The 27146-nt window shown below is 39.8% G+C and overlaps 1 protein-coding gene across 1 annotated transcript; it reads left to right on the top strand.

Annotated features, from left to right (window-relative positions):
• The first annotated feature begins 275 nt into the window (after positions 1-275).
• PPIL6 (peptidylprolyl isomerase (cyclophilin)-like 6) lies at positions 276-27146 on the top strand. Its single transcript, XM_004674079.2, has 8 exons — positions 276-410; positions 3076-3171; positions 5781-5969; positions 9852-9914; positions 10298-10445; positions 15023-15079; positions 24924-25059; positions 26997-27146. The coding sequence occupies exons 1-8, from the start codon at positions 276-278 to the stop codon at positions 27106-27108; spliced, it is 936 nt and encodes a 311-aa protein (XP_004674136.1). The 3' UTR covers positions 27109-27146.

Genomic DNA, 27146 nt, shown 5'->3' with positions numbered 1-27146 from the left:
CCGTGAAGACCGGGAGGGCGTGGAGTCGGGCAGAGTCACTTGGGACTCCCCGTTCCTTTTCCCGAGTTCGCCCCCGGCTTGCGGGCTCTCCCGTTTTCTTGCCTGGGGTGGCAACAATGGGCGCGAAGTTGAGGAACGTCTGGGCGGTCGCCCCCCGCCCGTCGCCCGCGCCCCGCCCCTCGCCTCTCCTACCCCGGCGAGCGTCGAGGGCGGGGCCGCGCGGTAACCCTGACGACACACAGTGTTTGTGCCCTGAGTAGTCCCGGAGCGCGGCCATGGCCAGCTTGCAGCCCAGCGGGCAGAGGTCCGCCGCGTGCCGCTCCAAGTCGCCTCCCGAGACGCCGCTGCAGGTGAAGGTAGTGGGACTCTTCAAAAGCTCTAGCTTTCAGATCGCGAAGAACACAGCTGAGGTAACAGCGTAGAAACCATAAGTGTGGACGGCCCTCCCCGTCTCGCGCCTCCTGGTGGTAAGGGTTGAAGCCTCCTGAAGGAGGGACGCGTCCCGGATGGGCGGACTCGGCTTAAATAATCGGTACAAGTAGGGATCAAGGCCTGGTCAGCAGGCATTCCACGTTCCAACCATGATAAAGCATGGTTTCAAAAGGGAAAAGTATTACCCAAAAAAAAATTTATCGTTTAACCAGCTCATTTGCACACTCCCAAGTGAAGAAGCGTTTTTCCTTAAGATTTTTTTTTATAAATTTTGTAACAATCACTGCATTACAATTAAATTAGGTGCTTAAGAGATTTCGTAAAATGGTTCACAATTGCTTTAGAGAACACCAGTATTACTTTGTAACCACATAGAACAAAATTAAATGAAAAACACTTTACCTGGGAGAACTTCAGCAAGTCACTTGTGCTGCAGCACACCTGTAACCCGAATGCAGGAGAAATGTACACACTATTGAAATGTAGGATTCATCATCTCTTTGGGGCTCCAGAAATGCTATTGTAAAATCATCCCAATTTTCCTCCTTGAGAACCTCACTAGGTCTTGCCTTGTTCATGTTTGTCTGTCCAAAGTACCCAACTGGATACTTGCCACAAAGTGTTGCTAAATAGAAGAAATGTTTAGAAACTCCTGCCTTCTTAACCTGCTTCAGGTCTGCAGAATTCAAGAAAAGTTTTCAAATCAGGAAATAGTAACTAATTTGTGGCTTCTAGGTAAAGTTTACAATAAGATAAAGAGAACAAGTGTTTAGAAGTCTGTGAAAACCGTATGTAAATTATCAAAACAAGTAGAAATTCTGGACCATACTAGCTGTTTTGGTGGGATCAGCAGTTTTATGGTCCAAGATGTATTTAGAGAATTTGAGAGCATTCTTTCCCTTTCATTAGTCTTAGCTTCTTTCCTGAAGGCACATGTTTTCTGTGACTCAAACCATACTGTAGATGTGTTGGCAAATTTTTTTTTGTGCAGTCCAGATATTAAGTCACTGGACTTTGTGGCTAAGTACTCAGCTACAAGTACCAACTTACTTCTTATTGTGTGAAGGCAGTCATAGGCAGAATGTATGTGAGTATAATATTATGGACACTGGAATCTGGCTTGCATATAATTTCACACGCCATGAAATATGATTTTTTAACCACTTAAAAGTCTAAAAATTATTCTGAAGTCTTTAAGGCTTAAAAAAATAGGCAGTGCCCAGATTTGACCAGTTTGCCCACCCCTGTGGTAGAGGACACTAGGACAGGGAAATGATATCTTTATTATATAACAGTATTAATTTACTTTTATATTTATGCCATGATAGCTCTATTTAAGGATGAAAATTTAGCAATGTCAATTTAGTGAGCTCTATCTTAAAGGATGCTTGAATATATTCCCAGTGTGGTGATTTGTAAGCAATCCAAATGCCTTATTAACTGAGAAAGATTTGTAGTTGTAAAGAGTAAGTATAATTCAGATGTAGTCCATTCTTTGAACAAACAGTAAATTATGAAAGAAGTATGATTGAGTGTGCTTAATTTGAAAATAATTGGGCTTCTTAGTTATCCCAGCTGGCCCCTCAGAAATAGCAGATTGCTGCAAGATTGCCTCACACTGAGCACAGACTCTGGAACTGAGGAAAAGGATACATCATTTGTTGGTTGGGCACAGTAGTCTAAGAACTTAGGGAGTGGTCCTATTGCTTTTGCCTCTCCTGCCAGCCTGGCCTCAAGGTGCACTCACATTCTGGCTTTTCCCTTCATGGAATGTACACCCCTGATGAAGCATGCCAGTTCAGTGTCCTCTTTTGACCTACAACAGGACCTATGAGCACAATAGGACCACTCCCTAAGTCTTGGCGGAGAAGGTGCCAACTGGAGAGGCCAGCTGGCATTTGCCTGTTGGCCCATTTACTCCTCATACCCATTCAAAAAAGTGAAGCCCAGTTGTTACTGACTTCTCTTGCTTTAGGAGGAAGCAAAATGTAACATATTGAAATCAAAAACTTTTTTGGGGGGGTGGAGAAAGTATTGGTAACCAGTAGAAATTTTTTTCTGATTCATACAGACAAAACAATACAAGTTACACCAAAACAATCTCTCAATCGTGACATATATGTAAACAACAAGAAGAATTTCCTTTTGATCATTCCCCATGTACCAGTAACTTAAAGAAATAACACTTACTTTAATTGCAAGTATCTAAAGGTACACTGAGGTTTAATAAGAGTTTAGTTTATGGGGGAAAATGGTCCTAAGTGCACATGGGAATTCACAAAACAACTGTCATAAACTTATTTATTTGCTCATTTGTTCATTCAGTTGCTATAGGTGGATGGTCTACTATGTACCAGATGTTGAGGCCAGTGGGGATATAGGAAAAGTAAGACATAGTCTTTGTTCTCAAGGAGCTTATACTCTGCAGGTGAGAGACAAATAAGTCAGAGCTGAGGGAGGTCTGGGCAGCAATTTAATGGAGGTAAGCACAGGGGCCTCTGGGAACAGGCAAGGGGCATCTAAGCCAAACTGTGGCCTGTGTGCACAGTAGGTAAGACTTCCTCGAGCCCCTGGAAAACTTGGGGGAAATGATTATTACTTTAAGAGAACTTATCTAAAATACTTATTCTGTTTTGAACCTAGACTCTGAAGATTAAATTTCCATCCAAATTTCAAGATCCTATACTAGTTCCTCTTCAAGAATTTGCATGGCATCAGTATCTACAGGAGAGAAAAAGGGTAAAAGATATTTGGGATGTGGGAGATATGGACAAAGTTCTTCTTGAATTATTTATCTATGCCTCATTTTGGAAAAACTGAACCATTTATTTTAAGGCAATTGCATTTTCTGTATGTTATACTCTTAAATTATTTCAATCATTTTACCAGACTGATTTTAAGAAAAAGTAAAACATTTTCAAGATTCCCCTGTGGAAGTTGTGTGATAAGGTAAGTCTTAAATTTTTAGTACTGCTAATGTTTAGCTCCTTGCATATCATTCATACTTCCTATGACCCCCTGACACTCATGTCATTGTAGCCTACCACACTTCTTGCCCTTATTTGGGAAGGCTTTATTTATTTATTTTAAAAGATTTTATTTATTTTTACATAACAATTGGGGTGCAGGCCAGAGGAGGGAAGGGATGCGAAGAATCGCCAAAGACTGAGTGGGGAGCAGAATGGTAGGATCAAATGAAATACACTGGTGAGGGGAGCAGCGGGCGAGACAGGAGAGGTCTGCTGTCCACATGTGGATCAGCTCCCTGGCTGGGGATCAAACTTAGACAGTTGCAGTGATAACGCTGTAGGCCACCAGAGAGGCCCCCTCCAGAAGATTTTAGTGATTGGTATACAGCACAGATAAAGAGGGGACTTGTGTGGAGTTGTCACCTAGGGAGCTCTGATGACAGCCACCATGGTCCCATAGGGCAACCTTGTCCTTGGCCGAGGCTTCCTTTTTTGCACCCTCTCCCCTCAGTACGCTTGCAAGAAGGGCAGACTCTGGGGCTAGCAGAGTTTGTGCAGGGATGGCAGATAAGTGTCCTTTGGGTGTCAGCACTATCATTGGTAGTGCTGCCTGTAACAAGTGACGTGAGGACTCTAAGGTGTCATCTCACTCACAGATACCTGGTTTGGGGAGGGAAGTTGGACTGAGGCATGCCTATTTGTCACCCCTGACCCAGTCCTGTGGTGAGTCTCAGTCCTGGCCTCCCCGCCCCGCCCCATTTCCCCATGGGTTGGTGAAAGCCCATTTCCCCACCAGAGCATGTTCGATTGTTCTGTGCTTGGTTACACAGGATATCCCATGATCCGGTGGTTGTCAAGTAGATGTAGATTGTGTTATTTATGCATAAAATGCGGATGTGAACAGTGCAAAACTGAGCCAAGATCATCAGTTGTTAAGTCTTCTAACCAATTTTTGCAACAATAATGCATTGAAATCCAAATGAAACCATAGTAAACACAAGGTATACCAGATATTATTATGATTTATGGACTAGTCCTTACAACAAGAAGGGTAACCAAGAGTCCTAGTTTGCATGGGACTAAGATTTGCTGGAAAGTAAGAATTTCAATGCAAAAGATAGGCAGACTTGGAGTTACTCTCCTGATATAAAATGCTGTTTTTCTTAATTCTGATCATAAACCATTATACTGTCTACCAGTATGGTGCTCTCCATCAACAGGGGAACTATGATTTTGTATTTTGTACATATTCCCACTGGTCCTTAAAGAAAGATTGGTGTAGGAGGGAAATGCATTGGACTATGGTGAGGGCACATGGGTGATTTGGTGATGGGAAACCCAACGGGATGGCAACTGACATGGAAAAATGCACAAAGATATATAAAAATAAATTACTATAAAATTAAAAACAAAACAAAACAAGAAAAAGATTGGTGTGAATTCCAATTTATAATTTCCTGCCCTTTCATTCTGGTCACCTACTGTAAAGGGGACATAATTTGGTGGCCATACACTGGAATTAGGAGGCTCGCCATCAGAATTGTGCAGATGAAAACACTAATCTCTTTATTTTGAGTAACATAAGACTTCAAAGTATTGATAAAGATAACTCTTCTTCCTCACTGCCCTTTACAATGCACAGAAAATCCCTGCTGGCTGATAAGAAACATTTTCTCACCCTGCCTACCCTGTCTAAAAAGCATTCTTCCAGGCTTCGGTAATGACAGCTGTGCACAGCAGCCTCTCCTTATCTATGGTATTGCTTGCTAGTTTCAGTTAACATGTGGTCCAAGGAAAATAGATACAAGAAAATATGTTGAGAGAGAGAAATCACATTCATACAATTTTAATTAAAGTATATTATTCTATTTTCTTATTAGCTATTGTTAATCTCTTACTGTGTCACATTTTTACATTAAACTTTAGCATAGGTACATGTATATAGAGGACAAAAACAAAGTATTGGTAGAATTTAGTGCTCTTTGCAATTTCAGAGACCCATAGGAGGTCTTGGAAAGTATCCCCCCACAGAAAAGGAAGGGACTACTAATTCCACAAAACTCCTCCAGAGTAAGCACAGTAAAATGTGCTTCAGAAATGAAGCCAGAGATTGTATCTTGTTATCAAGTGACCATGACAAGTATGTTAATGCACATAAGTGCCAATTATTATCTGCATCACTTTAAAGAGGTGATTCTCAGCTTATAGTGATGTCAGAGTTTTAAAAATGTTCTTAAATTCTTTCTGAGAAAAGTTCTGGAAAGTGACAATGTATTTTTTTTAAAGATTTAGTCCTCAAGTTTAGAGTCCTTGTAGGTTAAGCAAGTGTTTCTTTTTCTCATCACATTTATGTGTATCTGTTTACATTTCTTTTTATAGGAACTCAAGAATGAAATTTGGGTATATTCCTCCTTTGTGATGTGTTTTGTTAATGATCAACTCCTCGGTGATGCACTTGATCTTCAGAAATGGGCCCACAAGATATGGGATGTCGTTGATTTTAAACCCCCTGCACTTTATGAGGCACTTACTGTGGATTATTCTACCAAATTCTTAAGAGACACCAAGGCAAGTTATACTAATTTTTAAATTTTTGGTCTTTCATATTGATTCAGCATTAATTATGGCTATCCTATCATAGGGACTGTAAAATTATAGGAAATTAAGTTTTAAATTTTCAGTGACCTTATGATCTAGTTGCAAAGGATTATTTTGTGGTAGGTTCAGCTCAGTGGTGAGTAAAGTCAGCATATCTGTACAGAGGGAATATCTTCGTTCAAACACTTCTCTCCCCATGGAGATTTTCATAGATTGTCATCCATCTTAAAATACAAAGATCCTCCCCAAAAGGTCAAACCTATCATTCTCTCATCTTTAATGAAGTGTGTGAATTACTACTTCCTCACACTTAAGTGAGAGCTACTACCCTGAGAGAATGCGGTGGCATTAAAAGCATGATGCCTTGCTGACAAGAGCAGGACTAGATAACCTACTAGTGGCTTCCAGTGGCAGAAGATAGTCAGGAAACCTGAGGCCCAGAGAGACAGACAGACACGAGGGTAGAATGACAGTATAGATAAAAGTACTTCGTGGGCCCTCCCTTGTGGTGCAGAGGGTAAACACAGCACTACGAAGCTAAAGCCACTTCAGCATGAGTTAGCCCCAGAGGTGACCACATGGTGCGGCAGACCTCTCCTGACCCACCTGCTGCTCCCCTCAGCAGTGTACTTCCTCAGTCAGCCTGCTCTACCCCCCACTATGTCTCTGGTGAAGCCTCTCACCACATCTGTATCTACCCCAATTTTGTATGCATAAATAGATAAATAAATAAATCTTTAAAAAAAAAAAAGTACTTCGTAATTATGCTCAGAACCTTGATGTAACAACAACCATCATATGCTGAAAATCACCTCATGCCCATGATGGCTGTGTCCACAGGAAGACCCTGTGCTAGCTGCTAAGGTTTGCAAAGGTCCTCTCTCCTTGCAAAGGTGTGCACAGGTCTTGTCTTCTTGGCCTTTGTTGAACCAATGCCTTAAGCAGAATGTGATGCCAAGTGACTGAGGGTAAACGCACTTGGAAAATGCTGTGAACTCTGGGTGTAGGTAGGATTTGGGGGTTCATAGCAGTTAATTTCCAAAGGGGCAGGGTTCTAGAAAGTACATTTGTGCTCTGGGAATGGCAGGGAACAACCCTGGAGGCCAGAGTTAGTGGGAAACAATCTGGGAAAATGAGAATAGCAGTCAACAATATCAGACTACTGTGATCAACATGAGAGCCTCACAACTGTCAGGGACACTTGAGAACCAGCTTTAGAAAATACATGAGAACCAAGGGAGATATGTCAGCAGGAATACATGACCAGAGTCACTCTGCAAACTCACAGACGGGACACTGCCATGTTGCCGTATTTACCCAGAATGGTTTCTCAGCTCTCCCTAGATCTCCTTGCATCACTCGCTGGAGATCCAAGCCAGAGGAGCTGAGCAGTGAGGCCACAGCCTCACAGAGGAGGGAGAATCTGGCTCCTTAGGTTCTATAGGGAGTGGTGGACCCCGTGGGGAATTATTCCCAGATAGAAAAGGTATTCAAATGTTTTTGGGGCTGGGGGGAAGGCAGGGAAGCAGGACCACTAAAAAAAGGTTAACCTTACTGTTCATTCTGTACCAAGAGTTAGAGTTTAGCCAGAAGGAAGTCAAGGCAACAGAACTTTCATAGAATATGGCATAATCCTCTTTGTTTTTTCTTTTAAAGATTTATTTATTCATACAGAACTGGGATACAGGCCAGAGGTGCAGGGGCTTCACCAAAGACAGAGTGGGGAGCAGAACAGGCAGACAGATGAAGTACACTGCTGAGGGGAGCAGCAGGCGGGTCAGGAGAGGTCTGCAGCACCATGTAGGTCACCTCCAGGGGCTGGAGATCGAACTCGCACTAAAGCAGCTGTGGCCAGCTTGCAGTGCTGAGTCCTAACCTGTTGTGCCACCAGGGAGTGCCCTGTTTTTTCTTTTTAACACTTAAGGCTGTGCAGAAACAGGCTGGAGTGGGGAAAGCCTGTGGCAGGGTAACCATTTAAAAAGGTGCTCTAGTGGCATGGACTAATTAGTGGCAGTCAGAAGAGAGGAACTAGATTCCAAAGAAAATCCTTAAATTTTTCATGCAGAGGTTAGATTTTTCCTGCTGGATAAACCTAGGAACTTGTTTGCTTCTGGGTTGGAGTGATCTGCTAGATCACTTGTTTTTGTGACATTCCCTTGTTGCATATTGCATTCATTTGCTCTCTTTGCATTAGAATTTTCAGAATTATCTACTCTTGACAATGGCATGAAAACAATATGTTGGTACTAGAGGAAGCTTACTGAACTTATTGCAGGCATACATCATGATTTCCATTATATCCTCTTGTTCTTCCTAAGCCTGTGAAATTTATAGTTCTCATTCCAAAGTTATAATAGTCTCTTGTAATTAAGAACTTGTGGTACAGAAGCTGAATGGTAAATCTTAAGTATAATTATCTGGCTGTAACACTACCATCCTGGATGCCAGATAGCACAATATTATTTCACTTTTTTTTTTGAAGATTTATTTATTTATGAATACAGAACTGGGGTATAGGCCAGAGGTGCAGGGGCAGTGAGAGGATTCAACAGAGACAGAGTGGGGAGTAGAACAGGCCAATTGATGAAGTACACTGCTAAGGAGAGCAGCGGGTGGGTCAGGAGAGGTCTGCTGTACCATGTGGGTCATCTCCTGGGCAGGGGATAGAACTCATGCTGAAGTGGCTTTAGCTTCTTAGTGCTGTGCTTTAACCCACTGTACCACCAGGGAGGACCCTATTTCACTTTTTTAATTAAAAAAAAAAACTAGAGTGACAAAATGATGGTGATTTTATATTTAAAAGTGGTTTCATTTATGTTTTTTCGGCATAGATGTACTGGGATGTAGGCCAGTACTGCAGGCAGGAAATGAGAGGACTCACCAGAAACAGAGCAGGAAGCAGAACAGGCAGATTGACTGAAACACACTGCTGAGGGGAGCAGTGGGAGAGACCCAGGAGGTTTGCTGTGCCATATGCGTCAGCTCCCTGCCTGGGCATCAAACTCAAGCTATAGTGATAGCACTGAGAATTAAACCCTAGGCCGCCTGGGAGGCACTGTTTGCTAGATTCTCGAGAAATGGTGCAGGGCAAGTGATGTATTTTGCTAAGTAAAGCAGCATTTTTGTGTATGAGAATGGTCCCTAAGAGAGATGCATTCCATTAGATCTCTGCTCCCTAGATGAAGGCTGTTCTGGTGGAGACTGGTGTTTTTATTTTGGATGTCTCTCTGTAGGTCTAGACAAGGTCTCACAAGTGCTACTTGACCCTACCATAAAAGATGTCAATAGAAAACAAGAGCTAGGGGCATCTGAGAATGTGAAGATATGTTTGAAATAACTCAAATCACAGCATCCTGTCTTCTGTACCCCTGGATACTGTGACCTTATTTTCCTACTCAGGAATAATCTTGCCTAGCTCTGGTTAGCTGTTCCATCTGAAAATCCAGAACTCTTATAAACAAAGAGCAACTGGATCTTTCCAAAATTACTCAGAAGAGAAATCCCAGTTTGCTTCATTTCCCAAAGAGATTGATAACTGGTGTTTCTTATCATACCTAGTTTGTGCTGTATTTGGTTTCTAGGTCTTGTATTCTCAGTCTTACATGACAGGTTAATGTTATTCAAAGCTTCACTATCAAAGGTCTTACAAAGTATGTTATTTTAATTGTACAGATGTGCTATAAAATGAAACTTTCTTTTCCCAGTCATCCTTTTAATTTTGTCATTGTCATATCTACTGTTAATGCTGTTAAAATCTTAAAACTAAAAACATTCTCTTCTATTTTTGGTCATTTATTAAACTTTCTTCCAAGACATTGACCTGCCTTATCTTTTTTTTCTTAATTTTAATAGCATGATTTTGTTTTCATGGACATTTCTATTGATTATTACCCAGTGGGAAGATTGATTTTTGAGGTAAGAGAGTTTGTTGTTATTTTCTTTTTTTAAGATTATTTATTTATTTATTTATGTATACAGAACTGGGTACAGGCCAGAGGTGCAGGGGCAGTGAGAGGCTTCACCAGAGACAGAGTAGGGAGCAGAACAGGCCGACTGACGAAGTACACTGCTGAGGGGACCAGCGGGCGGGTCAGGAGAGGTCTGCTGCGCCATGTGGGTTACCTCCGGGGCAGGGATCGAACTCATGCTGAAGTGGCTTTAGCTTCGTAGTGCTGTGCTTTAACCCGCTGTGCCACCAGGGAGGGCCCTGTTGTTATTTTTTAACAAATGGGAGAAGGAGTGGGAATCTGTAACTGTGGAAATGTTAAATATCAAAACCTTTTATCTTTATTTTGCAGCTATTTTGTGATGCATGTCCCAAAACATGTCGAAATTTTCAGTTTTTGTGCACAGGAAAAGCAGGGTTTTCTGAAAGTGGCATCAGATTACACTATACAGGCTCAATTTTTCATCGCATAGTAGAGAATGGTTGGATACAAGGGGGAGGTAAGGTTAAAATCTTAAATACAACTCAGTTACAACATAGGTCAGAGAATCCACAGTTCTTTCTACCTTTGTGAAATGCATATATAATTAAAAATATAAGTAATTAGTATATATTTAAAGGGTGTTTTATATATCAAATACTGAATCAAATGATCAATTAGTGAATTAATATATCCATACTCTTTCAAAATTCCATAATTTTTAAAATAATCAAATCTAAAGTATGTTGCCAGGAATATTCCAAATTAAAAAGTGATGTAAGAAAGTAGGAGGACAGTAGTTAAGATAAAGATGCTGCTATGAAGTATACACCCAGATTCCAGAGAAATGGAGAAGAAAAATCTGACCGTGAGAATATTAACACTGGCACCATTCAGGAGTCTCTAGCAATGCAGCCAGAGAAAGTTAGTGAAAAAGAATTTATCTTTTTTTTATTTATTTATTTAAATGAGGAAGCTGGTTGAGGTGAAACTGGAAAATATCCCAGAGGAAGTGACACCAACAAAAAACCTTCACATTAAAAGGGTTCTAGGAATATTTTACAACATTCAAACTGCAAAGGATAAAATGTTGAAAAGTGATCCCACCTTAGAAGGGAGTATAACAATTTCCCAAGGCATAGAAAAGATGCTTGCTCTATAGCAGGAATTGTATCATGAGAAAGATACAATTCCTGTTCAAACTATGGTTGATACGTTATTTAAAAAGAATAAAGCATTACAACTCTGAAAAAAAGTAGAACAGTATTTTAAAATCAAAATGTAATTTTAAGTACTCAAATAAATAAGAGTACCTAGAAGATAGGTGCTAGTAAGAAATTACATGAATGGAAACCAACTTATTTCTCATCAAAGCTAACGATAGTATTAGACTAAGGTCCAAAGCATGTTGATGTCCATGTTCGCTTTGTTTTCAGGTTGATCCCTCTGACTTTACACAAACTGGTGCCTACTGATGGCACATAATTAAATTTTGAAGGCTGTTGTAAGATACTCCATAGGGAGCAGTCAGGCAGCTCCCTATAGAAGATTTGCTTGAACTTGATGACATACACAGAGATTTAATAACATTTCATTATCCTTCTACAGTCTGGGTTGTTCTGAGGTTGATGAAGAGAAAAGTGTAAATTTAAGCCTAGCTTGTTTGTAAATAAACTGGTTTCCTCTCAGTTTGTACAAAATGAGATTATATCACTATTGCTGTTAACTAACTTCATTGTCCACTTAATATATATGGCATTTCTCTTCCTGTGTCTACAAACATAAACATAAAATATTTAGGGTCTGCCTAGTTTTTCATCATAATGTTATAATATTATTGCCCATTGGTGAACATTTATGTTGTGTTCATTTTTTTTGCTAGTATAAAATAGTTCTCATGGGGGCCAATTTCATAATCTAGAAGTACTAGATTCTATGTTGCTTTTTGTTTGGTTTGGTTTTGGTTTTAGTTTTTGGTTAGAAATACATATTCCCCCCTCCCAAAATCAAGATTTGGGACAAGTCGATTTTATTTATTTAAAGTGAACTTTCTAAACTGAAAACACACAGATCTTGAGTCCTGTTTCCAAACATCGAGACAATAACATTGAGACAGTCTGGGGAAAATTCTGATTACTAGATCCGAACTAAATCCAAACTGACACACCTTGGGTAAGGCACTTGGCATCACTGAATCAGTTTCTTAATCATAAAATAGGAACAATTATAATAGCACAGGACGTGGTGAAGATCCAATACCATTGCATATGGAAAGTGCCAAGCTCTGTAAGTGTTCTTCCTTCGGCTGGAAGATTCTCCCAGGGCTGTGTGGAGAATTTTGGAAAACAGGAGTAAAGTGTGCTTTCATGTTGTTCCTCCAGTGCACCTGAGACTGCCTTTGCTTGCTTTGTGACAACAGGCCTACATAGCCTGTGCTCCCTGGCCCTATCTCATCTGTCATCCCCCACTCTGCTCCACAGATCAGCCTCTTCTTCCTTGAGCACAGTAAGCTTCTATGTGCCTTTAGATGGTTGTTTCTTTTGCCTGCGACATATTCTTCTCAGCTATTTCTAAGTACTGCCTTATTTTCCCTGCCTCGTTTGACTCTTGCTTATTGCTCAACTCAGCAAGAGTAGTACTCCTATCTTCTCTCCAAACTCCTCTCTTCACCTTCTTTCCTATCTCCTTACTCTGCTTAATTTTAGTACTTTTTCATCTGTGGACATTCTGTGTCGTATTTCCTAGTTAATTTGTGTATCATCTGTTTCTTCTCATTGGAATAGAAGTCTCATTGGGCAGGGCATTTTATCTATCGATATTTTGTTCAATGTTACAACCTCAAGTTTGAGGATAGTGCTCAGCATATGGTAGGTGCTTAAAGGATATCTGCTGAAAGAATGAATAAACAGTTAACTAGGAAGCATACGTGTTTTCTTCTTCCCCAAAATAAGATAAAAGAAGATACCAAGTCTTTAGTGATTTTGGTAAGATTCTTTTTCTGTGGCTCCTGCTCAGCCTACCCTCTTCAGGGTTTGCTTGAGATACTTAACATGTCACCATTATCATCCTGCTGAGCACACTAGTGGTGAAGATGATGATAGCAATTCTGGAAGCAGTGATGCTGCACAAGTATGTTGTCCTGCCAGGCTCTGCTCTCTGTTCTGCTCGTAGGATTACACTCAGTCCTCAGCACTCTCTGCGAGGCACTTACCATTTCTCTGGTCTACCCAGATGAGGAAGCAGGCTTGGAAAAGGTAATTAATGATCAGATTTAAATCAAAATCATTTGACTTTAGTTTAATTTTAACCACTACCCTGCATTGCTGAATTTGTCATCAGAAGTCTAGAAATAATATCAAAATGCTAGGCATGGCTGATTCTAAGGAGGTAGCAAAAAAATTAAATACTGATTGAAATGGTGTATTTTCACTAGAAAATATTCACTGGGAGATCTGAAGAGGAGGTCAGGAGAACTGATGCATGCTGGAGAGACAGGGCAAAGGTATTGCACTCACTAATATTTAAGTAGGTTGGTAGGAGTAGGGAAACACTGGGCAGATTTGCCTGAGCAAAGCCTACTCTGGGAACTAAAGAAATTAGTGCCAAGAAACTTCAACTTCTCCATTCCTAATTTATTCTTGAGTGAAAGTAGGAAGTTCCTGAAAACGGTGGGTGGAGTATCAGGAAGAGCGGGTTGGAAACTTAAAAGCTGGTTGGGCTTATTAATTAACTTCTGCACCAGCTTTATGAATGGTATGATTTATATGTCACATGGCCTGTCCTACATAAATTCTGCCCACCGACTTGTTGTTGCATCAGATTTCTTTAAAACAACACAGAGACTTGTATTATAGGTAAATCACTCATACTATTAATATGTCATAATCCTTCAACAGTTTTTCTTGCAAACTGTTTTCAAGAAAAGTGGATTAGTTACTAATAGGGAGCCTGGAGGTAAGAAGACAGATTTTAGAACCTCTCTTTTCAGTGGAGTTACCTTTGTTTCTCTTTTAGCTGTGGTAGAAACAAAATAACAAGTGAATGGATGATTTTTATAGTAGGAGCATTTTCTCAACCAAAATATGCATGTAATACAAAATAGGGCACATAAATACCCTTTAAAAAGAACCTCACATTTTCATCATAAGAAAAAGCATTGTGTTAACTATGTTTGATGATGGATATAACTAAACATTGTGTGACATTCTGTAGTATATTCAAATATCAAATCTGAATGTTGTATATCTGAAAATTTATGTAATCTTAGTTTATTAAACCTTATTATATTAAACTTAATTCTAAAATGTATGTAAGTGAGGGCTCTCCCTGATGGTGCAACGGATTAAAGCACTGCATTATGAGGCTCTCAGAAGCTGCTGCAGCACAAGTTCAATCCTACCCCCAACCGCCAGGGAGCTGACCCACATGGCACAGCAGACCTCTTCTGACCAGCTTGCTGTTCCCCTCAGCAGTACATTTCAGTACATCTGTCTGTTCTGCTCCCCACTCTGTCTCTGGTAAATCCTCTCACCCACCACACCTCTGACCTGTACCCCAGTTCTGTAAGCATAAATAAATAAATCTTTAAAGAAAAAAAAAGTGCCTAATGAGTTGTCACATTAGTATTCCAATGAGTGAAAATATGAACATGAATTCTTTTTAGACATCTACTTTTATCCTTCTTCTAAAAACACCTTACTGTGTCTATTTTATTGTATTGGTTTAATATTTCCATTTTTTTCTGAAAAGCGAGATGAATTAAGAAATAACTGGTGAAATAAGCAAGATTTGCATGAACACACTTTGTCATGACCACAATTATAATTTAAAACTTAATCATCTTAAGGTTTTGCATTGTAATTTATCCTATCTTACAGAGTTATTATGAAGGAAAATGAAATCACGAATGTAAAAGTACTTGTAAAACACAAGTGAACTCATTATAGCAATTTGTTCACAATATAGGTATCAGAAAATAAGCAATGTAGCTCTCATCACTGCTGTAAGTGGAATCATAATTTGAAGCATTTTTCTGCCAGAACTGTACTTTCTTTTTCAGTCTCAGAATTCTCATGTTCACTTACTGCTATTTTTCAGATATAGTAGCTGGAAAAGGAGATGGTGGAGAGTCCATTTATGGACCAACATTTGAAGGTGTGTATTTTTAAATTTGTTGAGGACCACAACCCCCTAGGGTTCTTTGTGTCTCTGGAGAAGAGAATTTTGGGAAGCACCTGAATGAAGCCAGCGAAAAAGTGTATTAGGAAAAAATAGGATAGAACATTGCAGAAGCAGTGGGAAGTCTCAGAAGGTGGGAAGGTTGCTCTGTAGTACAGTAGAAGGGTTTTTAAGTTTTGTTTTTTTTTTCCATTCTGGTGGGGTGAGGGTCCCCTTAATCATGCATACTTTGTTCCTATCATTCCTCCTGATTCCAGACTAATTGGTCTTTTATTTCTTTTATTATTATTTCGTTTTTAAAAAATAAAGTACCATTGTTTAACATCCTGTTAATATTTTGATGGTTTAGGATATCTCCCCTCAGGTGTGGTCATCACAGCTGTCCCACCGCCCCTTCCCTCCCCCCCTGATAGTCCTCCACTGTAGTCCATGTTGCTGTCCTGATTCTGGACTAATGGGAACTTCCCTTCCCTCCTGCTTTTCAAGTTAGAGCAAACCAGAGTTAAAAGATTCTTCCCGGGCCTGCCAGATCTTATCTGGTCCTTGAAACAAAGCCAGAGCACAGGACTGTGGGATGACAGAAATACACCTGTGCTCATCTGGGGGAGTGTGACAAGCCCACATTCAGAGATTTTTATTACAGTACACTATTATAGTCATTCTTTTTTATTATCAGCTATCATTAATTGCTCAATATGCTTAACTCATAAATAAAATATTGTCATAGGTAACATGGGGGAAAAGGTAATATATGTGGGGTTTAGTACTCTGTGGTTTCAGGCATTCACTGCAGGGATCTTGGCTTGTACACCATGGGTAATGCGAACTATTGTATTTGGTTTTCAGTGCTGGTTATACAGCTATATACTATTGTCAAGGTGCATCAAACAAAATCTAAGATACATGCATTTTATTCTATGTTTATACCTTAAGTAAAAAATATATGTATAAATTTTGAAACAACTTATCAGAAGTTGAACCAGGATCATCAACACCAAGACATATTTTAGTAACAGTATTGGGCATTAAAGAAAAAGAAAAAAAAAAAAAACACTTTGGTCAGGAAGGCAACATGAACAAGTAATTTATAAGGGATAGAAAAGTAAATCACCATCATATTCTTTGACATACTGATATTCTTATGCCAGAAGAAAATGGAGTATTTATTTATTTTTTAAAGATTTATTTATTTGTACATACAGAACTGGCATACAAGCCAGAGGCTCAGGGGCGGCGAGAGGCTTCACCAGAGACAGAGTGGAGAGCAGAACAGGCAGATCAATGAAGCACACTGCTGAGGGGAACAGCAGGTGGGTCAGGAGAGGTCTGCTGTGCCATGTGGTCACCTCCAGGGCAGGCGGGAATTGAACTCATGCAGAAGTGGCTTTAGTGTCTTAGTGCTGTGCTTTAACCCACTGTGCCACCAGGGAGGGCCCTCTATTTATATTTTAAATATTTGTTTACTTGTGCATACAGAACTGGGGTATAAGCCAGAGGTGCAGGGCGGTGAGAGGATCCACCAGAGGCAGAGTGGGGAGCAGAACAGGCAGATACAGTGAAATACGCTGCTGAGGGGAGCAGTGGGTGAGTCAGGAGAGGTATGCTGCATCATATGGGTCACCTCCCTGGCTGGGGATTGAACTCATGCTGACGAGGCTGTGGTTAGCCTTGTAGTGCTGGACTTTAACCTGTTGCGCCACCAGGGAGGGCCGGAGTAATTATTTATGATGTTCAATAAAAAGAAATATGAGCTTAGGATTTTGTCTTCAGCCAAACTGAATTTGAATCTTTCATAACTCCCATTTGGTTGAATAAAGAACACCAGAGTTATCAATATATAAAACATCAGGGACATTGTTGCCATGAACCCTCTCAAAGGAATCAGCCACAGAATGTTTCCCAAAACCAAATTGCAAAAGACCTTGACATAAAAGCTAATGGGAACACTAGTCATTGAGTGACTTGTAACACTAAAATGTAATGAGGATTCAAAGTGTGATATGCATGTAGTCTGTTGAGAAAATGAAAGAATGGGGACAATATACATACAAAAGTTTTAAAAATTATTTTCAGTAATTACTCTGGTGATGGTATCATAATATTGTTCTTCTGAGCTTGTTGTATATGTAACATGAAAACATAAGTAATTTATGGAATGTTCAATGTCATCATTTCTATATCCTTGACAGTCAGGATTTTTAATGTGGATGAAAGAAAGGACAGATGAAATATGATAGAGGTAATAAGTCAATATTTTGTAATCTGGAACTTGAGTTGGAGATAACCATTTAAAACTCAGAAGTGTCATATTTATGTATAGTCATTTCTCACTCTCTACACACACACACACATCCACTGAGTTGGCCTACAGACAACAACAGACCTAGTAATGAAGTACGTTCTTGGCACTCAGACTTTTGTATGAAATGCCATTTCTTGCTTAACGAAACTATCAGGGCTTCTGAGAGATATGGCAGGTTCTAGGACTAGAAATTATAAAATGAACCTGGAGCCTTTTGTTCAGTGATAGCCAAAAGCCCTCCTAAAAATGCATTAGGGTCAATCAGAGACTCCAGGAGGCAATTTAAAAGGCCCTCACTGGCCAGAGATGGAGTAATTTGAATTATGATTGATTGAAACCCAACAAGTATTTGAAATTCAGGGGTTCACAATGATATAATAAAATAGAGACCAATTGCTTATCTTTGGGGGATTGATAAACATTCGTTTTCTTGAAAACTGATAAATATTGGGATAAATATGGGAAAGAATAAGATATTTATCTTGCCTTTCCTGTGTGAACTGTACCACCTTGTAAATAAAGGGAAAGATCTTGTTATGAAAGCATTCTAATTAATAAGTGGTAAGGAAATTATAGAGTCAGAATACCACCATTTTGCTGTCACTAGTGAAATAATGGATCTGGGTACTGGCTGCAATGGTACCCACTAACTTCACAAAAGCAGAGGCAGTGAGACGCTGAGCCTCGGTTAAGAGGATACAGCACTGGACAGGTGCGTCCTGAGTCTGAATAAGCCTCTGTCTGAGCTGCCAATCTGTAGGTAATACAGCCAGTCTGCTAAAATGTGCAGAATTTAAAGATCACTGCACTTTGCAGTGTTATGTAATAAAAAATCACGGGATGTACAAAACAAACAAAAAAAAACCATACAGGATTTACAGCAAAACTGACATAAAAAAGCTTCCTCAGTAATGCATTAAAATTAAGATAGTTACCTAATAAAGACAATAGCATGTCTCACATATATTAATGGTCATTTGAATTACACATGAACATGGCGCTTTGCCTTGAAAATCCCTAATGTTTGTGGAAGTGACATGGAGAGTTGTTGCAGAGGGTGGGTGATTTTGAACCACTGGAAGGCAGGTTTAGCATCAGGTTGGGAGAACACGGCTCCTAACTCGGTGACCCCAGGTACCTGGTCACGGTCCAAGATGCATGGTGTATTTCTGACCAGTTCCCTCTCCAGCTGGGTGCAGTCTTGTCCTTTTGCCTGGGGTTCTTCCAGAAGTCACACATAGGCAGGGATGAGATTCATTACATTCCAAGTCTGCCCTAACACAGCAATCAAGTTGACATTAATGTGCATTCTCAACACAAGTAGTAGAACCGACAGGTCAGAGAACAGAAATGTGTTGAACTGCCCCAGTGTATGCAATCAGCAAACTCTAGCGAGTGAACAGCTCAGATTCATTAGCAGATTGTAAGGGAAACAAAGGGGGAGAGGTAGAACCTGTAGATTAAAAGGGGTTTCAAAGTCTTTCGAGGTGCAAACTCTAACCCATAGTGTCTAGGGATGCACATTTGGATGGCAAAGCTGTAAGGAAGCACTGAGTCTGTGATTATGTAAAAGAGAGGAGAGTGGCTACTCTTGGTAGTTGAGAGGGTACTTGGCAAGCGCCTTCAAAGGAGGATGGCAAAGTTAATTGTCTTGGCCTTGGGTAGCAGTAGTTAAAAGGGTATTCATCTTCTAATGACAGCATAACTGCATTAGTTTCTGTGGCTTTTGTGTCTGTTCATTTTAATACAATGAAAGGATTAAAAAATTACATTGAACCCCATGGCAAAGGAAAGCTAATTTCCTTCTAAATTCATGGGGCCATAGCTTTACCAAAGGAAATTGCAGGGGCAAAAACATTTCCCTTTCACCCTCCCAGGTTCTTTAACCAACTTAATATTATTATTGACATAAGGCAGGTTAACAGGAGAAAAAACATTTAATTTCACATGTATGTCGGTCCCAGAGATTCCTGAACCAAAAATTGACCAAGCATTAGTTTTTATACCATTTAAAGTAAAGAATAATTGAGGAGAGAAATTGTTTTGAGTTTATAGATTAGAAAGTATATAGTTTGTATAGAAGTATAATAGCTTGTTTACACTGATTTCTTGGCGCTAAATTCCTATCTCAGGTGATAAGAACACCTTCTATCCTGTTTCTGGGGGGGGGAGGGGTTATTTGCATGAGGAATTCATTTCCTGCTTTCAAGGACAAAGGTGTGTTACAGTATTCTTGCACCAGCTGTTCTTTTTTTAAGATTTTTTAAAATGTATGCATACAAGAACTGGGGTAAAGGACAGAGGTGCAGTGAGTGAGGGGATTCACCAGAGACAGAACAGGTAGATCTATTGAAATTCACTGCTGAGGGGAGCAGCAGGTGAGAGGAGAGATCTGCTGTGTCATGTGGACCAGCTCCCTGGCTGGGGATCAAATTCATGTTGCAGTGGCTGGTGATAGCTTTATAGTGCTGAAATTTAACCTGTTGTTCCACCAGGGAGGCCCTCACCAGCTGTTCTTAAGTAACTTTAGTTCAAACTTAACAGTATGTCAACATGGTATATTTTGCTGCATCCTGCTCTGAAGCATATCAAAACCATGTAAGTGATACCACTCGTTTATTCATGACATAGTAAACTCCTAGTTAGTTGCCCACATAATGCCAGAACCTTAGGAAACAATGATGGCATTACTCAGTTTCCACCCTCAAGGATTTTAGTGTTTTTTGTGTGGCCAGATGTTCAAACAGTTTAGACACTGTGCCAATTGCTTTTACAGAAGAACTGAGTGCTGTGGGAAGAACAACTGCCTGGCAGAGTTGGGGATGGTGGCACAAAGCAGCTTTTGAGTTAGGTATTAAAAGAAAATATTGCAGATGGGAAAGGATATGTTTGATACTTTCCTGGCATTTAATCTTGATGAGACTCCCCTGTACTTCTGCATCCTATAGTCATTAGTATATCACCCAAAGTTTTGTGCTTGAAGGTCCTGTGTCCCGTAGGAGACCTGTCTTTTAGCTGATCTTATAGACATTCCAGTGATTCTGCCAACTATCCTGCCTGTGTTGTTATACTCTTGTGGGGATCTGGTATCCCAGTGGAAACCTGGTTGTCCTCTGTACCCACAGAGACTGCATGTTGAGAGAGTATTAGTTCTGTCTGGCACTGCAGTAACCAATTGAGTGAAAAAGAACAGATGCTCTAGAAGGAAAGATGAAATATAGGAAGAGGGACAACATGTCTGGCACAACATTAAAAGCATAGAGGCCCTCCCTGGTGGCGCAACGGGTTGAGGTGCCCCTCTTTGGGGCTGTCCAGCCACTGCAGCACTAATTTGATTCCCAGCCAGGAAGCTGACCCACATGGTGCAGCAGACCTCTCCTGTCTTGCCCACTGCTCCCCTCAACAGTATGTTTCAGTCATTCTGCCTGTTCTGCTCCCCACTCTGTCTCTGCTGAATCCTCACCCTGCACCTCTGGCCTGTACCCCAGTTTTTGCATAAATAAATAAATCTTTTAAAAAAATAGAGAAAACATGGGGTCCTTCTTTCACACACTTATCAAAACCGGTTTTTCCTTTATGTTTCTCTTATTGGATCCTGTTCTCATGAGATGAAGAATTAAAATCCAGGGCTTTTAAAAAATAATTACAACTATAAAACTCACTTTTATTAAGCTTAACACCAAACTTAAAAGGATAAGTTGTAATTTAGCTTTAGAAATTGATTAATCATTGTTTTGATTCAAAAAAAGTTGTTTTGCTTTGTTTGAATCACAGCTTATATTATCTTCCTAAGTCCTATTTTGAAAGATAGCAGCTAAGTATTAACCCTTTCTTGTTCTTGGTAGTCCTGGGATAATAACCCTAGTCATCCTTACCAAGAAATGATAATTTGGGCAACTAGAGAAAATTCACCTATATGAAATGCAAAATAATAAAGGCAATTGTGGGTGTAGCATACAAGACTCCTTTCAAGTTAGAAAAGAGCAGGATGCTAGGGCACCCTCAGTCCCACAGACTGATCGGAACTCCTTGTTAATAAGATTTGAGCCAGGCATGGGAATCAGTTGTATACTCACCTCCTAATAAGCCAGTGTTCCATTTGGCCCACCCTTCTCTGTCAGTAAAGAGGCTGGGACCCTGTATCAAGCAGCATCCTGCAGTCTGCAGCCTGCTCCACGGCTCCTGTTTGCTTTCTTTATCACTGCACTGTTACCTGATGCAACAGCATTTTTTTTAAAGATTTATTTATTTATACTTACAGAACTGGGGTACAGGCCAGAGGTGTGGTGGGTGAGAGGATTCGCCAGAGACAGAGTGGGAAGCAGAACAGGCAGATTGACAAAGTATACAGCTGAGGTGAGCAGTGGACTGGTCAGGAGAGGTCTGCTGCACCATGTGGGTCAGGTGGGTCAGCTCCTTGGCTAGGGATAGAACTAGTGCTGCAGTGGCTTCTGAGAGCCTCAAATGAGGTGCTTTAATCCGTTGCACCACCAGGGAGAGCCCAGTATATACATACATACATATATATATATATATATATATATATATATATATATATATATTTTAATATTGTATTATCCTTGTAGTAAGTAGACCAGTTTCTCAATGCCAACTTGTCTTCCTCATTCACAAATAACTACAGTACTAACTTCTAGATTTTCTAGTCTTTTGTTAAAATTATAATCTATCCAGTATCCACTTTTCAAATAAAAGGTAACATTGGTTTATAATATTATATAAGTCACAGAAAGCTATAGTTGAAAGTGTGTTCGTCTTCTAACAACAGCATGTAGTTCTACATCTGTGTGCTTTACATTATGATTGTCACCAAAAGTCTAATTTCTATCATTAGAAAGCTTGAACTCCTTTCCCTGTTTCTTCTACTTCTCCCCAACACCTTTCCTCTCTGGTAACCACCCATCTGTTTTCTGTATCTAAGAGATTGTTTTGTTTTGTTATATTCCACATGAGTGAAATCATACAGTGTTTGTCTTTCTCCATCTGATTCATTTCACTTAACATGTAAAGCAGGATGTGCTTTGCTTAGCAGGTTTCTAGTGCTACTTTGGTGGTAGCATTTCTTTTTTGGGGGGGGGTTGCTGTTATTGCAAACTGGAGATTGCTTAATCTTTAAATGAAGGTAGATACTAATAAAGAGCATAGTCTGATGCACTGTCTGTGCTCAGTAATGCAAGTAAAAATCATAGAAAAGCAAGAATTGAAGAAACAAGAACTGAAGAAAAATGGTCTGGGTAGCCACTTTAGAGGAAAGACTATACATTTTTTTTCTTATAAATAATGAAATTTACCTTATATGAGAAAGTGCATATGTGCAGTTTAAAAAAATAACTGTAAGGCAAATCTCTTATCAAGAGATTTCCTTGTCAAGAAAGAAAAACTGCCACCATGCTAGGTGCCCTCCATATGTGCCTAGACTTACTTTTGCTTGATAATTTTATCATCCATCTATGGATCCCTAGTTTTGCCTGCTTTTGAATGTTATATAAATGGAATCATACTGTGGGCATTCTTTTGTGCCTTGCTTTTTTCATTCATCATGAGGTGTATAGCTGTAATTCTCTAATTTTCATTATAGTTTATTACAATAATATATAACCCAAATAATTGTCCAATACAGTGTGGAGCGCACCTGGCTATTCATTCCTAAAGTCACACACACACACTGGACATGTTTAAAAATAAATGTCATTACAACAGCAGTTTAAACTGTAGGTAGCTGTTATTACTTACATATGATGGTCACATTTAGAAATTGACATTGCTGGATTCAGGTCAGATTTGTACTTAATACAGCTGTCCTTAGAAAATTATATGAAAATATCCCAAATCATCTGATTTGGGCAGATTTCTATTCCTTATGATTTTCTGTGAAACTAGTGGGTTATTTCTATATTTCACTGAAATTAACAGGGAGCATCAATGTACTTATATAGACTCAGTGGCTCAAAATGCTTTATATATATTTCATAAGATTTCAGAGACTTATTCAGTTTGCAGTTTAATAAAGTAAAACTAACACCTCATAAATGGCTTACTTGCTTAGTTGGCTTAACAGTCAGGGCCCTCCCTGGTGGCACAGCCGGTAAAAGCACTGCAGCTAAGAAGTTTAAGCCACTTTCGGATGAGTTGGATTCCCGCCTGCCGGGAGGTGACCACATGGCGCGGCAGACCTCTCCTGACCCGCCCGCTGCTCCCCTCAGCAGTGTACTTCGTCGATCTGCCTGTTCTGCTCCCTACTCTGTCCCTGGTGAATCCTCTCACCCTCCGCATCTCTGGCCTATACCCCAGTCTGTATGAATAAATAAATAAATTTTTTAAAAAAATACACAGTCAAAAATTGCAATTTAAGAAAATATTATTAACAATTAGTATTCATATCTGTCATTTCCAGGATTTATAGTAATTGAATGAAAACTTTCACTGAATTTCTTTCTTTGAAGTTGGAGGTAAATTTTATTTAATGCTGGGAATACTACACTCTAAAAATGGTAGCCTGATAGCCACCATGTATTTATTTGTACTTGTTAATCTTACACAAACTACAACAACAAAACCCACTTTCCATTTAAAAATTTTCAGTCTCTGTGAAGTCTGTAATTAAACTTTATCTACACACTACTAAAATGAGTATACATTTGTTTCAGTATTTATCACCACACCTGCCAGAAGTAACTTGCTAGGAAGCACTGGGAATAAAGATATTGATACAGTGAGATAAGGTCCCTGCCTTCACATACTAGAATGGAAACAACCGTGTAAGAGTTGTTTTTCTATAAGAACTACAACAGGAGTCTGTAGAAGATTGGGTGATGGGAAGGGTCCTATCAGTAAAAGCCTCTAAAGATATGTTTTTAATGACCATACTTGGTAGTTTGCAATACTACTGTCAAAAATAATTGAAATCAGAGACACACTGCAGGGGAGAGGAAGGAAATAGGATCAAAACAGGGATGGGAAGAGCACAAGGGACTATAGCCATGGTGCTCATGTGAACTGGTGGTGGAAATTTCACTGGGACCACACCTGAGAGGAGAAAGCATACACTGTACAAAAGTGAAGAATGATGTAAATGCCAAAAAAAGTTCTATAACACAGTCCTTTCACAAAACTGTCAATAAAACCACAATAGCCCCCCTTCCCCCCCCCAAAAAAAAGAAATACTACTGCCAAAGTAGCACAAGAAAGCTGGCTGACTTTGATTGCTATGCAAACTACATCCTTTTTTACATTATTAATTTTAATAGCACACATGTTTTAAGCCATAGTAACAATAAACTGAAGGCTAGTGCTCAAATAGTCCTAAGACTCTGCAACTTACTTTTTTTAACAGTACAGCTGAGCTAACGTAAAATGAAACAAACAGGATATTTATAATGTGGAGTGTTTTGATAAATTTGACTGAGAACCCTTGATACCAAAAGTGCTTTACATGTTGCAATCAATGGAAATAATAGAAATATTTTCATGATCTGATTGTTTCTTTTGTTTCTTTTCTAGATGAAAACTTTTCCGTTCCTCATGATAAAAGGGGAATTCTAGGAATGGTCAACAAAGGTCATCACAGCAATGGGTCACAATTCTACATCACCCTACAGTCAACTCCCTACCTCGATAGAAAATATGTGGCTTTTGGGTACGTGCATTGTCAGTTTATCTCTGTAATATTTGCACAAGTAAAAATGTTCATAAGATTTGTGTAAGTATTATATGTCATCTAAGGGTAGTTAACAATCGGATTTAAATGCAAAGTTAATGCAAATATAGACAAACATTTAGAAATAAATATTTTCTAAGAAACTTGGTATCTATAAAACAAATTAGATCAATTAATTAATTAGAATCAAATTAGGCACAACTTTTATAATCTATCAGCGATCTATCCCCATCTATCCAGCCATCCAGCTGGGCAAGGGCTAGAGCTATAAATTTGAAAGGGTCAACATAGTAGCTTAGCTGCAGCCAAACTATCACCTCCAGAGGAGAATTTGAACTTTCGTTTATCTTCTCCTTTTCTGCCTCTTTTCAGTCAACTGAAATACCGGTAATTCTAAGCTTAGGTCAGAAACCTCCCTGATTACCAAAATCAAACAGCTGTTTTGTTCTCTTTGCATACTACACACAATGGAGAGAAGGGTCTGGGCTCATTCACCTTGCTCCCTAACACCTGTCCCACTGGGAAGGCACACACAGGTGCCCATCAATATCTGTGAAAGAAATTTGAAGCATGGACTTCACATTCTCTTTGCACAGAGGTGAATCTCTGTCTGTTCTGTGTCATGGTTTCTGATTGGGGGTGTCAAAAACGGGGTTCAGAAGCAGAGAAAGATGGCTAGAGTAAGATCAATGCCAGGATTAGCCGTATTTTCTGTAAAGACTCATGGAAATGAAAATTGCAATTTTCCTTCAGTGACTACCTCAAGTCTAGCATCGGTAGAGGGTCCATGGTTTAGGGGTGTCTCTCTGGCCCATGCTGCTTTCTTTTTAGTTGAGAGAGCTCTAGAAGTCAGCCCTACTAATGGAGTTCTAATTTTTGGCCAGTGACTGTCTACAGAGGTCCAAACCAGCACACCTTTGAGCTTTTTTTTTTTTTTTTTAATGTATTCAGTGAGCATTGATTAGGTGCCTCTATGCCAGGCATTGTACCAGGCACTGAGCCTTGGGCATGATCCCCACTCTTACGGATGAGTCACAAATCCTCCACTACATAGTACAAATACATGTGAAATTTAACCCTAGTAAGTTCAATAAAGGAGAAGGGAAATGTGACATAAGCACCTAGGGACACCTGGGAAACTTCTCTGGGGCAGCAGTGATAGAGCTGAGATCTTAAGGAAAACCAGGAGGTGACCAGGGAAAAGGATAGTGAGGAGAAAAAGGAAAGGAGACAGCTCTGGCAGGGAGGGCCCATGGGGCGAGCTCAGAGAGAACAAGGTTACAGATTGCCCTAAATGGGAGTGGGAGGCCCACCATACAGACCGTGGGAGAGATTTCAGTCTTTATCATAAAAGGACCATGGGAAATTACTGAAGTATTTTAAGCAAGGAGATGGCATCGGATTTGTATTTTTTTTTAATTTTCTTTTTTAAGATTTATTTATTCATACAGAAGTGAGGTACAGGCCAGAGATGCGGAGGGTGAGAGGATTCACCAGGGACAGAGTCGGGAGCAGAACAGGGGGATCAGAAGTAGTACACTGCTGAGGGGAGCAGCAGGCGGGTCAGTAGAGGTCTGCCTCATCATGTGGATCTCCTCCGGGGCAGGCGGCAGGCAGGGATCGAACTCATGCGGAACTGGCTTAAGCTTCTTAGTGCAGTGTTTTAACCCGCTGCACCACCAGGGAGGGTCCCGGATTTGTATTTTTAAAAGATCTCTGACAGCGATGAAAATAACAGATGAGAAGCATCTCAGGTATAGGGGAACCATGGCAAAGTGAACGCGGTTAGTGCTATTTAAGTTATTTATGACTGGTGTTAATTTGTAGTAAAGTCTTAGCTAGGACTATATTTAGGAACATATGCTAAATGTGAAAACTTAACGACCACTGAACTTTCCTTTTTTTCTCCTATGTAGGCAATTAATTGAAGGGACAGATGTTCTTCAAAAACTAGAATTAGTTCCAACACAGAATGAAAGACCAATACAACAATGTATGATTATTGACAGTGGAGATCTTTATACTTGATTTTCATTCAATATTTTTTATAATGTATTTTTATGTCT

This window comes from Condylura cristata, unplaced genomic scaffold (assembly GCF_000260355.1).
Source record: "Condylura cristata isolate star-nosed mole 26May11 unplaced genomic scaffold, ConCri1.0 scaffold00001, whole genome shotgun sequence".
In the NCBI taxonomy this organism is placed as follows: domain Eukaryota; kingdom Metazoa; phylum Chordata; class Mammalia; order Eulipotyphla; family Talpidae; genus Condylura; species Condylura cristata.
Note: the sequence above shows the minus strand (reverse complement) of the source record. Positions and strands in the feature narration are given on the sequence as shown.